The 15090-nt window shown below is 39.9% G+C and overlaps 1 protein-coding gene across 1 annotated transcript; it reads right to left on the bottom strand.

The window, feature by feature from the left end:
- Window positions 1-566: 566 nt before the first annotated feature.
- On the bottom strand, window positions 567-2747 carry LOC104988849 (disintegrin and metalloproteinase domain-containing protein 20-like). Its single transcript, XM_010840308.1, has one exon. It carries the CDS (start codon window positions 2745-2747, stop codon window positions 567-569), a length of 2181 nt encoding a protein of 726 aa, XP_010838610.1.
- Between the last annotated feature and the right edge of the window lie 12343 nt (window positions 2748-15090).

The raw sequence follows: 15090 nt of genomic DNA, 5'->3' as shown, positions 1-15090 counted from the left end.
TACAACACTGACATAAACAGTGGTGAAAAATTTCCCAGGTGTCCAGTCTGCCCAGTCTCCCTCTAGTTCTGTTAGCAGAAATGAATAAGAAGAGGACTGGCAAAGAAGAAATGAGATTCGTAGGTTTCCATTCACTGTGTACAAAGGAGAAGGATGTTTAGAATTAAGAGAGCAAATAAAAAGTACTCACACATACGCACTGTGTGAGCTGTGCTTTTGCTCAGGAAACACACAGATAATTTTATGAAAAATTAAGCATTAAATTGCTTAAAATAACAAAATGTTCTGGGAATTAGCATATTTTTACTCATTGTTTAATTGGTAATATTTATGATGCAGAATAATGAAACATCTCGGGTTTTCTGTGATCTCTGACACATGATGTAACATGTCTACTAAACTAAAAACAAAACAGTGAGAAATTTCAAAGATTTTGAATTTTTTTTTAATCACAAATCTAGGCTTTTATTTCTAAGATGAAGTTGGAACTTTTTCCCTTTTTCCTTAGGTGAAATAAGAACATTTGGTACTTTTTCCTTAAGTATTGTCTCAACACATTGTCCTTCTCACTGAGGTTCAGCTGGAGCACTTTTCTCTTCCTGCCCAATTAATTCTTTTAGTTTCTTAAACAGCCACATTAACAAACAAAATAACATAAAAAACAAAGGAATCAAGCGAAATAGCAGCAGGTAATGGTGGTCCTGCACGTCATCTCTGCCTGGCGGTGGGCCGCTGTCCACACTACCGCCAGCACCTTTTTCCTGGCAGTGGGGAGGGTTCCACTCGGAGTTGCAGTGGCAGTGCTCTCTGTTGTTGCAGACTCCGTTCATATTGCAGGTCTCAGGTGAACAACCACTTTCGAAACTGGGCATAAAAGTACACTTCCTTTCGATGCAGATATGATTTGCACCACACTCTGTACCATCTTTCACTTCACCAATATCAGGTATGGTCATCCCAAGATGGTAGTCTGTACCCCAGCAGCTGACTCCATTTATTCGAGTCCAGTGCACAGTAGAATGATCTCTCAGGAGGGGGATTTCTGTCACATTCTCACACTGAACCCTCCCACACAGAATATCTGGGATTCCACATTGTATATATGAACTGGCTGTGAGACCACAGTTACCAAAACGGTCACCTCGCATATTCACTTCCTTGTAGCAATTCTCATTTGCATTCTTGGCCTCTTTGCCAAAAATTTTCCTACACTGTTCATTGCGGTCATTGCATCTCTTTTCATAGCAGTAACCACCGCCTGTGCAGGAGGTCCCATCCTGCATGTACACATCTTCTGGACACTGATAGGATGTCCCATTGCACCACTCTGGAAGATCACATTCATTTTCTTCTTTCCTACACATGGAGCCTGATGGCATGAACGTGCAGTTCTCACAGCAAAGGCCAAAAGCACAAGTAGCCCCAACTCTCAGGGTGCAGTCTGACTGACAGCAGGGATCTTTTGCACATGTATATGTGGAACCACAGTCACACTCTTCTCCTTCTTCAAGCACACTGTTCCCACAGCGTGTCTGCCTGAAGATATTCTCTGGATTTGGTGAAATGTGCATGCACCTCACTTTTCCAACAACATTCCAGTATGAAGCATAACTGCAGTTGCTGAATCGAGTTGCCACAGTTTTACTTGGAAACATTATGCATTTTCTACTTCCACATTCACATATTTTATCATCATGTCGCATACCCAGATTGTGACCAATCTCATGTGATACAATATATGCAAACTCTTGCAATTTGTCATTCAGAAAGCTATCAACCCCACAATTATAAAGTTGATTACACACAGTTCCAACATAGGCTAAGCCAAGAAGGCGGCCGTAATTTTCCTTTATGAAAACATGTGCAATATCATGTGGTAAGCGGGTATTAAAACTTCTCCCCTTCCACGTGCAAAATTCTTCCAAGAGAATACTTATGTTTGTTGTTGGAAGGAGGTTGTCTTCAGACCAGATCTCGATTCCAATCAAAACCACATTAACATCCAGTGAATGTAAAAAGTTATCTATTCCATTGACAACCATGCATACTTCAGACTGCACACTTGAGGAATTACTTTGGTGATAAAGATACCGACCGTGGTCTACCAACACTGCCAGTTCAAGGAAACGCCTGTGAGTCCACCAGCCAACATATCCACTTTGCTTCAGAGTATAATTAACACTCTCTTGAAGAAATTTCAGTTGTCGTGTTATTTCTTCATCTGTTAATCCACATCTCTTGGGTGGAAGTTCTGTCTCATCTACCATCTTGTATAGCAGATGCTCAAATGAGGTAGAAAGCCTTTTGGGCTTGATTTCATAAACAACGTTATGTATCTGTAATGTTCCTTGAAAGCCCCCCAAACATGTACTGAGGGCAACCAGGGATTCTGGATCCCCTTCCATGTAACCCTGATAGTAGCAGTCATTCTGGACAAAAGGCTGGTCCTCTGTTAGCCCATGCTGGTCTGTGTAGGTGAACACTGGTAGGTGTTTAGAGAACAAAAGCTTGTTGACTTTCATGTGAAGAATGTGTCTCTGGCCTCCAAAGCGCAGGCTGTAAGAGAGCCATCCAGGAGCCTTCATGCTGCTGCCAGCATATGTTATCTTCAAGGGTACCACCACCTCTGGAAGACGATGGTGTTGGGAGTGCTCAATGGAGGATGATCCAGAAAGGAATAGAAACACCCCCAACCGGAGCAGCAGGAGACTGATCCTCACATACACCGGTGTCTCACCCCCAGCCATTTATGACATCATGTGGAGCCAGTGGTGAGAGCCTAAGAACAGAGCAGGCCACAGCACTGTGAGCTGGTGGTGTACAGCACAAGCCTCTGATCTGTTTTCTGTCACAGTCACCATGCCAGAGCCATAACACTAAAAAAAAAAAAAAAGAGCAGAGACAGATCTGGGAGTTATGAGCAAATTAAGACAAAGGGTGATGAGAAGGGCATGGGTTAAAATAACTAAAAGTTTGGCTAAAGGCATGGCTCATGATACTGCATTGCATTGCTGTCAAGTAAGGTGAGGCAGAGTGAGACTATAGGTGTCCAAAGCAGTGGTGATTGGCCTAGGGGGACAACTTGTTGAACCTTGAGGAAGGACAGATAGTGGTTCATTGTTCTGTCCTCTAAATATATGACACTGTGTGGACATGTCTACAGAAATAAGTAAGACAAAAAGGCCTTAATGGAAGGAGGATATAGATCTTCTTTTCATTTACAAAAAAATAAAGGGAATTTTTATTTATACATATTGACTGAGTATAATTACCGCTTTATAGTGATTCTTTTCTATTTTCAGTGATAAATTAGTCACATTACTTAGGACATATATTACAAAAATACATATATCATTATTTTCTCTCATTCATGTAACTAATTATTACCTGTCCTACCTTCTGTTTTCCCTTTTCTTTTCAGTTCAGTAGCTCAGTCATGTCCAACTCTTTGCTACCCGGTGGACTGCAGCACGCCAGGCCTCCCCGTCCATCACCAACTCCCAGAGTTTACTCAAACTCATGTCCATTGAGTCAGTGATGCCATCATCCCCTTCTCCTCCTCTGTCATCCCCTTTTCCTCCTGCCTTCAATCTTGCCCAGCATCAGGGTCTTTTCCAATGAGTCAGTTCTTCACATCAGGTGGCCAAAGTATTGGAGTTTCAGCTTCAGCATCAGTCCTTGCAATGAATATTCAGGACTGATTTCCTTTAGGATGGACTGGTTGGATCTCCTTGCAGTCCAAGGGACTCTCAAGAGTCTTCTCCAACACCACAGTTCAAAAGCATCAAGTCTTCAGTGCTCAGGTTTTTTTATAGTCCAACTCTCACATACATACATGACTACTGGAAAAACCATAGCTTTGACTAGATGGACTTTTGTTGGCAAAGTAATATCTCTGCTTTTTAATATGCTGTCTAGGTTGGTCATAAGTCTTCTCCCAAGGAACAAGCATCTTTTAATTTCATGGCTGCTGTTACTATCTGCATTGATTTTGGAGCCCAAGAAAATAAAGTCTGTCACTGTTTCCACTGTTTCCCCATCTATTTGCCATGAAGTGATGGGACCAGATTCCGTGATCTTAGTTTTCTGAATGTTGAGTTCTAAGCCAACTTTTTGACTCTCCTCTTTCACTTTCATTAAGGGGCTCTTTAGTTCTTTGCTTTCTGCCATAAGAGTGGTGTCATCTGCATATCTGAGGTTATTGATATTTCTCCTGGCAATCTTGATTCCAGCTTGTGCTTCATCCAGTCCAGCGTTACTCATGATGTACTCTGCAAATAGGTTAAATAAGCAGGGTGACAATATACAGCCTTGATGTACTCCTTTCCCGATTTGGAACCATCTGTCATTCCATGTCCAGTTCTAACTGTTGCTTCTTGACATACATACAGATTTCTCAAGAGGCAGGTCAGGTGGTCTGGTATTCCCATCTCTTGAAGAATTTTCCACAGTTTGTTGTGACCCACACAATCAAAGGCTTTGGCATACTCAATAAATAAAGTAGAAGTATATATATATATATTTTTTAACTCTCTTGCTTTTTAGATGATCCAATGGGTGGTGGCAATTTGATCTCTGGTTCCTCTGCCTTTTCTAAATCCAGCTTGAACATCTGGAAGTTCATGGTTCATGTACTGTTGAAGCCTGGCTTGGAGAATTTTGAGCATTACTTTGCTAGCGTGTGAAATGAATGCAATTGTGCAGTAGTTTGATTCTTTGGCATTGCCTTTCTTTGGGATTGGAATGAAAACTGACTTTTTCCAGTCCTGTGGCCACTGCGGAGTTTTCCAAATTTGTTGGCATATTGAGTGCAGCACTTTCATAGCATCATCTTTTAGGATTTGAAATAGCTCAACTGGAATTCCGTCACCTCCACTAGCTTTGTTCATCGTGATGCTTCCTAAGGCCCAGTTGACTTCACGTTCTAGGATTTCTGGCTCTAGGTGACTGATCACACCATCGTGATTATCTGGGTTGTGAAGATCTTTTTTGTATAGTTTGTGTATTCTTGCCACCTCTTAATATAGTCTGCCTTTTCTTTTCATTCTGTCCAACTCTAAGGATCAAAGAATCAATTATCTTACACATAGAGTAGTGGGGTCACTCAATAATAGGCACTTTTATATTTGGGATGGGAGGACCATGGATTGTGATACGTGTTGTTCAGTTATTTTTTTTTTAAGGAAAATAATTAAGGCAGTTTTATTGGATATTTTCAAAAGATCTCTGCAAAGTTTATGCCATTTTGGATTTTTTCCGTATAGTTCTGAAATTAATATTTTCATTAAGCATGCTGCTGCTAAGTCGCTTCAGTCGTGTCCGACTCTGTGTGATCCCATAGACGGCAGCATCTATGGGGTTCATTAAGCATACAGATTTTATTTATTAGAAGATGGCTCCTTCAACCAGGAGTGCTGTATTGACTGTACTAAGGTTTAGCTAGTTGAAGGACATTGGATACACATAAGCCTGGTTCAGACCCCAACACTCTCACCTACTCCTTGCTTTCCCCTGGATAACTTACTATGCTTTTTTGTGTCTCAAATATGTTTGTATTTGATTATTCTCTTAAGAAGGACAACATTTTCAAATCATCTGGAAATGTATAATTGTAGGAAATCCAACTTGCTGAGAAAGTAAGAGTTAGAGATGGGAGCACAGTGGCCTTCTTTATCTACAAAGTTCACTTCTCCAGATTAAACCAGTGTGAATCAAAAATGTGCAGGAAAAAAATCCAAAAAGTTCTGAAAAGCAAGACTTGAGTTGCACACTGACAGATATTTGTGTAATATTTGCATCCTATCTAAAACTTTCTACGTAACATTTAATTCGTATTCAGTTCAGTCAGTCATGTCCCACTCTTTGCGACCCCATGAATCGCAGCATGCCAGGCCTCCCTGTCCATCACCAACTCCCGGAGTTCACTCAGACTCACGTCCATTGAGTCAGTGATGCCATCCAGCCATCTCATCCTCTGTCATCCCCTTCTTCTTCTGCCCCCAATCCCTCCCAGCATCAGAGTCTTTTCCAATGAGTCAACTCTTTGCATGAGGTGGCCAAAGTACTGGAGTTTCAGCTTTAGCATCATTCCTTCCAAAGAAATCCCAGGGCTGATCTCCTTTAGAATGGACTGGTTGGATCTCCTTGCAGTCCAAGGGATTCTCAAGAGTCTTCTCCAACACCACAGTTCAAAAACATCAATTCTTTGGTGCTCAGCTTTCTTCATTCGTATTAGTTAGTTTAAATAACCTGGAGATGATTTGAGGTATATGGGAAAATGTGCATAGTAGCTTATATGCAAACACTGCAACATTTTACATAAGGTCATGAGCATTTGTGGATTTTGGTATTCATGGGGGATTTTCAAACCACCATCCACCCCATGGATACCAAGGGACGACCATATACTGAAGGCCAAATAAATGCAAAAATGCAAGGAGAATCAGTCAGTCACTAAAAAAGGGAGGAAAATGTTGGGGCAGGTATTATTTTCTACAAGGGTGAAGGCATCTAAGTTCCCTCATTTTTTGGATTACAAGGTAACCAACTCCCAAGTTCAACCTTCCTATGTACAAATTTTATAAAAAGTATGTAGCCTATATGAAGAATACCTATACACAAAGTTTGACAGGAATAATACAAATGTGTTATCACACATTTGTAAAAATGAGGAAACTGGTACAGGCACAATGCCTGTTTGCCAACACTGATGTTACATTCTTCCTTGAATAACATAGTAATAAAGCACATAATCTGCTGACATTGTTCTACACAACGTAGGAGACATAAAAGAACTACATAAGCCTAATAATTTGATGGTCTTGAGTACAAATTTAGACAGAGTGGTTGAGGCAAAGATACACAGTAGGTATTTGTAAAATTGCATTCACCATTTCACATATAAAATGTCCATTTTTATTTATCTAATGAATATCCAACTGTCTTTGTCAAATCATTAAAGTACACAGACTGCCTGAAGTAATGATATCAAGAACAGCTGGACAAACTGGAAAAACAGAAGAAAATGAAGTCACCTTTGAGGGTTGTAGAACACCCTGATCAAATACAGAGTTCATAGTAGGTCCTGCTGCTGCTGCTGCTAAGTCACTTCAGTCGTGTCTGACTCTGTGCGACCTCATATACGGCAGCCCACCAGGCTCCGCCATCCTTGGGATTCTCCAGGCAAGAGTACTTGAGTGGGTTGCCATTTCCTTCTCCAATGCATGAAAGTGAAAAGTGAAAGTGAAGTTGCTCCGTTGTGTCCGACCCTCAGCGACCCCATGGACTGCAGCCTTCTAGGCTCCTCTGTCCATGGGATTTTCCAGGCAAGAGTATTGGAGTGGGTGCCATTGCCTTCTCTGATAATAGGTCCTATAGAAATGCTAATTGCCTGATTCTGCTGCTGCTGCTGCGTTGCTTCAGTCGTGTCTGACTCTGTGCGACCCCATAGACAGCAGCCCACCAGGTTCCCCCGTTCCTGGGATTCTCTAGGCAAGAACACTGGAGTGGGTTGCCATTTCCTTCTCCAATGCATGAAAGTGAAAAGTGAAAGTCAAGTCGCTCAGTCGTGTCCAACTCCTAGCGACCCCATGGACTGCAGCCCACCAGGCTCCTCCATCCATGGGATTTTCCAGGCAGACCTGTCATATCCTGGACGATGTGCCCATTTCTGCTCAATTTTTTAAAAACCTTGGTTCTACATTTGATGTCTTTTCTCTAGAATCAGTTTTCTTTTCCTCTTGGAATTTTATTTTCATGAAAAGAAACAGAAACCTCTCTCCTCACACTTCTATCCTTATTCCTACACAATTCTATTAAACCTGTCAACAATGTGAAGTCAGCAAAAAAGAAAATTTTTGTGTTTAGAATTCCTGTATGACACACGCACTAGTGTTCTGGTTGCAATTTGCTTGGATTACCTAAGCCACTTTCAATCCACTAAACCAGTAGCTGTCTCATTGCACCTCTATTTATCTTTCTTTTTCACTCTTACACCAACTAACTCTCAATCAGTCCTATGGAAACATCAGAGTTTGGACATCTGTCTGATTTACTGATTTATTAGTCACTCAGTCGTGTCTGACTCTTTGCAACCACCTGGACTGTAGCCCACCAGGTTCCTCTGTCCCTGGGGATTCTCTAGGCCAGAATACTGGAGTGGGTTGCCATTTCCTCTTCCAGGGGATCTTCCCAACCCAGGGATCAAACCCAGGTCTCCTGCATTACAGGCAGACTCTTTACTGTCTAATTTTAGCCATATCTTCTTTTAAGCAAGCATGCAGACAACCCATACAACACTCAGGTTATTTTACCACTGCAACTCCTTTTCACCTCTGACATCTTATTAGCACCCATGACTGTACTGATGCTTACATAAAAAATTAATTGTAACTATTACTCAGTATATTTATTTGCTCTTAAATATTTCTAATTTTCTCCAATTTTTTTTTTTCCATTTTACTTTTAATCTTCATGGTTACCTCTAGGCTCCATCACTTTCAACCACCGTCACCTAAAATCCTCAACTCAAACTAGATTAAACCTTTTTGCTTACTTTCCTTATTCCTACAACAAACTGTCAACACTGCTGGAAGACAGAGTACTAGTGGGGGAATGCGTCAAAGGAGGAAATTACCAATTGGGATGACAATCCCAGGGACGGGGGAGCCTGGTGGGCTGCCGTCTATGGGGTCGCACAGAGTCGGACATGACTGAAGCGACTTAGCAGCAGCAGCAGCAGCAGCAGTCTGATACTTTAGACTAAAGAATGAAGTAAAAAAATATTTCAACTCTTTATGCTTGCAATAATTTGAGCTTTGTTTTTCATATTCTTCACTTTCTGATTCTAAATTCCTTCAATCAATACATAGCTTTCAGTTGAAAGCTCCACTTTCTTTGTTTTCTCAAGTTGTAATGATTACATTTCAAAAATGTTAGTTTTGACTGTAATTCCAATAATTCTGCATTTTGTGGTGTTTAAGACAGGATCTGGTATGATACCTTGTGTTTGCTTGATTGTTGCAAATTCTTGGTGGGAGACTTGTTTCAGGCCAAACACTATTGTCACCATTAAAGTGACCTGAGTTCCTAGGGTACTTGGATACTTTTCTAGTACTAAATGGGAGGAATATTTCCCCAAATCTTAAGAACCCAGGAGAAGAAAGCATGGTACTAAATGAAATTTTTGAGGCTGGTATTTCTAAATGGTAAGTATAATCCTAATATGCTGGTTTATTCTCCATGTCGCTCTTGGTATATATTTTAGAATTGTTATGGAATATGAATTTCTGTGATTAAACAGTGAAGTATTTATGAGTAATAGAGTACTGTTGAGCATGAACTTAAGTAGCATGATATCATCAGAATTTATTCCTAATATCTCATCTTACAAGCAGGTAGCAGGAGAACAAATTCCAAAGAATATTTAAGCAATACTACATTTCCCCCCATTACATTATTTATACAGTGAGTAGAGAGGCCACATCTTCTGAGAGAATATAACAATATTAATGATGTACTGAGGTATACAGTGGTACAGAGCCTGCCAAGTAGACTGTTGTACATCATTTTTCATAAATTCTTTTTGTCTCCTCACCGTTTGACCAAATTCATCTATCTTTTGTACCCCAATTGCCACATCCCTTCTCACTTTCATGTATAGCTTAATTCACTGTTATCTAGAATATGAATAACATAGTTTTGTGGCTCCCAACCAAACAAACCAGAGTAAAATAGGGAATAATCAGTGCCAAAGTTCCCTCTCATGATCTAAATACTTGGTAAAGACTCATGTGTGTGTGTTTTCAGATATACATAAATGCTGGTGTTACTGTTCTACACAGTCAAATTCTTTGCACGACTTATCAGATGAATTAGTAATTCCCGTGGTCTTTTCTAGCCATAGCCATGTCCGTAGAGTTTGTAATGCTTATTTCTATTGACAGAGTTTTTTTTCCAGACCTCATATGACAAAGAGAAATCTAAACCCCTTTGTGTTTTGTCTCTGATTTGATTAAATTGTGGATTTAGCTGCTCAGCAACAAGAGTCTCCTAGTTCTACAGATGGTGACAACTGGCTAAAACCCATTCTCACTGTGGCTCCAACATCTTTCAAACTTTAATTCTAATTACTCTTCAGTATGAATAAATTGGTATGTATTCCTGACTCTCAACCACTGAGCTCCAAACATACATTATAAGCACTTTAGTTTCAATACTTTGATCATTCCCCTACTTCTTTTTAGTTAACTGAATAACTCAGAGACACTTCATGTGTGCACATAATTAATCTCTTACGGAAACACTGTCATTAAAAAGGTCAGCTAAATTTAGAAGAAGAAAGAGTTGAGTAAGGGAACAATGTGGGAATAAATTTAACAGGCAAATTTACTAACTGGCAGTTAAAACTTGATGTCATAAATTAATGGTAAATAGCAGGTTGGCTGGAGTAAACCAGGGAAGCAAGATTATTGATAATCCTTGTGATTTTATGCCTGGGACCCAGAGAAGGTTATTGGCAGGGCTACAAGTTTGGGGTCTGCTGGGTTCTTTCTGTTACCTTTCCACATTAGGATGTCTATATCTGTACTATTTCCAGTATTGGAAAATTTCACTTTCTCTCTGGCTTTCATCACAGCCACTTTTAAAAATGGCCAAATTGACTGTGACTTTGTTCATCTCTTTATTATTTTACTAGGGCTGCTCTAACAAAGTATGGAAAAATCAGTGATATAACAGAAATTTATTGCCTTACAATTCTGGAGACAAGAAGTCCAGTATCAGTGAATAGTCCGGTATCAGTATTAATAGAACCACAAGGTTCTATTCTTTCCAAAGGCACTAGGGAAGGCTCTATCCTACCCTTCTCTCATAGGTTCTGGAATTTCCCTGCCTTGAGGCTGCATAATTCAGTTTTCATATGATGCTCTCTCCTGGTCCAAAACTATTTCCTTAACTAGGAAACCAGTCATATATACAGTCTGTCAGCTTACAGCTATTCATCATCTTCTCTTATAAGCCTTTGTATATCTGTGGACACTATTGTTATTTTTCCTCTTTCCTCTTTTAAATTATGAAAATATGGTAACACATTTACCAGAGACTTGGAAATGCAGAACAAAATTACATATAATTCCACTATATATTACAATTATTTTGTAAGTACATAAATTAAGATTTTTAGTTGGAGTTTTGATATCAAACTCAAGAATTAATAGAGTGAATATACAGGAAGGTAGAAGGATATAGTAGACATGAAAAGCACCATGAACCAATTCAAAATAATTAAGATTTATACAATTTTCACACAACAGTAGGATACGTATTCTATTCAAGGTCCCATAGATTACAAACTAGGAGACACTGGATCGTATTCAGGGACATAAAACAAGGTGCAAAAAGCTCATGGTCTAAAGGTATTGAAATCACACAGAGTTTGTTCTCTTATTGTGAAATTATGTTAGAAATCAATATCAAATGATATTTGAAAATAACCCACATATTTTTAAGTGCAATATGACATTTACCAAGAGAGATCTTTGACTTAGCCATTGAAAACCTCAATAAAGTTAGGAGACTGAAAAAATAGAGGGTGATGGCAAAGAAGAAGGCATTTAAATGAGAAATTAATATCAAAGTGAGAAATTAATATCAAAAGTACTTAAAAACCCCCATGTATTTGGAAATTACATGTCCACCTTTAAATGATAAGTGTACTTAAGAAACCACAACAAGGAAAATCAGAAAATATTTCTAGCAGAATAAAAATGAAAGAAGAACCACGGATGGAGGTTCATAGCATTGTACAGGAGGCGGTGAACAACACCATTTCAAAGAAAAAGAAATGCATGAAGGCAAAATGGCTGTCTGAGGAGGCCTCATGAATAACTGAGAAAAGAAGAGAAGCGAAAGGCAAAAAAGATACAACCAACTGAATGCAGAGTTGCAGAGGATAACAAGGATAGATAAGAATAACTTAAGTGAAGAATGCAAAGAAATAGAGGAAAGCAATAGAATGAGAAAGACTAGAATTCTCTTCAAGAAAATTGAAGATACCAAGGGAACATTTCATGCAAAGATAGGGATAATAAAGGACAGAAATGGCAAGGACCTAGCAGAAGCAGAAAAGATTAAGAAGAGGTGATAAGAATACACAGAACTACACAAAAATGATTGGGATAACCATGATGGTGTGGTTACTTACCCTAGAGAGCTAGACATCCTGGAGTGCGAAGTCAAGTGGGCCTTAGGAAACATTACGGTGAACAAAGCTAAGTGGAAGTGACAGAATTCCAGCTGAATTGTGTTCTCATAGAATTTCATGTTTTTTAGATCTTAATTCTCTCTCCTCTACTATCTGTATAATTTCTAGATTTCTATCTTTTAGCTCATTAATTCTCTCTTTCATATGGGTCTGTGCTATTTCTAATGTTTTCTAATGCATTCTTTATTTTAAAAAGTTTATTTGCTTATTTATAGTCTGTGCTGGGTTGTCACTGCTGCGTGTAGGCTTTCTCTAGTTGCAGGGAGCAGGGGCTACTCTATAGCTGCAGTGCATGAATTCTTACCGAAGTGGCTTCTTTTGTGAGGCCCAGGCTCTAGGGTGTGTGGGCTACAGTAGTTGTGGCGTATGGGCTTATTTGCTCCACCGCATGTGGGATCCTCTAAGACCAGGGTTTGAACCCACGTCCTTTGTATTGGCAGGCAGACCACCAGGGAAGTCCTCCAATGCAGTCTTCATCTCACTCATTGAATTCTTCAGTTTCCAAATATCTGTTTAGTTCTCTTTTATAGTTTGAGTCTCTTTAGTAAAGTATTCATTCTGTTCAGTAATTTTATCCTTGAAGAAAATTTCTGAGTTTTCTTGTAGCTCTATGATTTTTTTTTTTTTTTTTTGTGACAGCTATTTTGAATTCTCTCTCAGATTGTAGTATTCCGTGAGTTTAAGCTTAAATTTGGTTTCTGGAGAATTGTCATTTTCTTTCTGTGACACTGCGTTATGCAGGTTCTTCACGGTGCTTGATGACTTGTTCTTCTGCAAGCACATGTGAAGTAGTGAATAATGTTCTTCTAAAGTAAATCTTTTTTTTTTTTAAACTTGCTTGTACTGAGTCAACAGATTAATAATTAGATGCCTTTTTTGTTTTCCAATAGGTGGTGCTACTAAAGAATTGAAGAACTGATGTTTTTGAACTGTGGTGTTGGAGAAGACTCTTGAGAGTCCCTTGGACTGCAAGGAGATCCAACCAGTCCATCCTAAAGGAAATCAGTCCTGAATATTCATTGGAAGGACTGATGCTAAAGCTGAAACTCCAATACTTTGGCCACCTGATGTGAAGAACTGACTCACTGGAAAAGACCGTGATGCTGGGAAAGATTGAGGGCAGGAGGAGAACGGCATGACAGTTGATGAGATGGTTGGATGGCATCACCGACTTGATGGGTATGAGCAAGCTCCGGGAGTTGGTGATGGACAGGGAAGCCTGGCATATTGCAGTCCATTGGGTCGCAAAGAATCAGATACGACCGAGCGACCGAACTGAACTGAACTGAGGTGTGCTCTATAGTACAAGCTTTTATTTTCTCTTACCTGGTGCTGCCCCTGGTTATATTTTAGAATTGGCATGTTTTACCCTCTACCACCTCTGTCAGATGTGTTGCCTGCTGCCCTCCTTGCTGTTTGTGCCACCAGGGCCAGTGGTGCCTCACCACAAATGGTGTCACTGACTGGGCTACCAGGATGGTGGTTTTTTCCCACCGCATCTGGGATCTACTTGGTCACAGACTCTGCCACTGCAAGGTGGGAATAGAGGGAGGGGAAACAAGTATTACAGGTGTCTCAGCCATGACCAGGATTTTCGGGTTCAGAAACTCTTCCGCTATGAGCAGGAGGGGTGGAATCGTGGGCACCTGCACCACGGGAGGGGCAGAGCTGCAGGCCCCACTACACCCGCTGTCAGGTTCCCTGTGGCTGCAGGCACCACTCTGCTGTGCACTTGGTGTGGTGCGTGTGGCTTGTCCTGAGGCTGCTCAGCTCGCTGGGACTGTAGGCTCAGCCACCATTGCTGGGGGTCTGCGATTATAAGCACCACTTCCTTTGTTTTGTGCTTCCAGCTCCTTTGTGTGGTCCAGGTCACCTACCTTTAGTACACGACGTGTAGGATTTTCTCATAATGGGGTGTGTGGGGCAGAGGTGCCTTTGTTGAGTTACGGATGTTTTACTGCTTATAGATAGAAGAGGAGAGACAAAGGGAACATCTCATGCCACCAAGATACTGACATCACTCCTGTATTTTCTTCATTTTGAGGTAATTATAAGTGGTATTACTTCTTAATTTCTGTTTCTGATAGTTCATTACTACTGTATAGAAATACAACAGATTTCTCTATCTTAATTTCATATTCTGCAAATTTACTCAATTCATTAGTTCTAACAGTTTTTCGATGGAGTCCTTAGGATTTCCTGTGTATAGTATCATATTACCTGTAAACAGTGATGGTTTACTTCTTCCTTTCTGATTTGGATGTCTTTTATTTCTTTGTCTTGCCTATTTTCTCTGGCTAGGACTTCCAATACTATGTTGAATAAAAGCAATGAGTGTGGGCATTCTTGTCTTGTTCCTGATCTTAGAAGAAAAACTTTGAGCTATTCATTGTTGAGTGTAATTTTAGCTGTAACTTTGTCAAAAATAGCCTTTAATATGTTGAGGTACATTCCTCCTATACCCATTTTGTTGAGAGATTTTATCATAAATTGACATTGAATTTTATCAATAAAATTTTATCAGATTCTTTTCTCACATCTTTTGAGAGGATTATATGACTTTTAAACTTTGTTTTGTTAATCTGGTAAATCACATTGAGTGATTTGCAGATGTTGAATCATACTTACATCCTTGTAATAAATTCCACTTTAATCTCGGTGTATGAGTCTTTTCGTGTGTTGTTGAATTTTGCTTGCTAATGTTTGTTTGTTGGCCTCGCTACATACACGGCATATGGGATCCTAGTTCCCGAACCAGGGACTGAGCTGGTGCTCCCTTCAGTGCACTCTCAGAGTCCCAGCTGCTGGGCCATCAGGGAAGTTCCACT

The sequence above is a fragment of the Bison bison genome, unplaced genomic scaffold (genome assembly GCF_000754665.1).
Source record: "Bison bison bison isolate TAMUID 2011002044 unplaced genomic scaffold, Bison_UMD1.0 scf7180017864143, whole genome shotgun sequence".
Taxonomy (NCBI): domain Eukaryota; kingdom Metazoa; phylum Chordata; class Mammalia; order Artiodactyla; family Bovidae; genus Bison; species Bison bison.
Note: the sequence above shows the minus strand (reverse complement) of the source record. Positions and strands in the feature narration are given on the sequence as shown.

Coding starts and splice junctions, on each gene's coding strand:
- LOC104988849 (XM_010840308.1), bottom strand. CDS start 2,747: ATGGCTGGGGGTGAGACACCGGTGTATGTGAGGATCAGTCTCCTGCTG.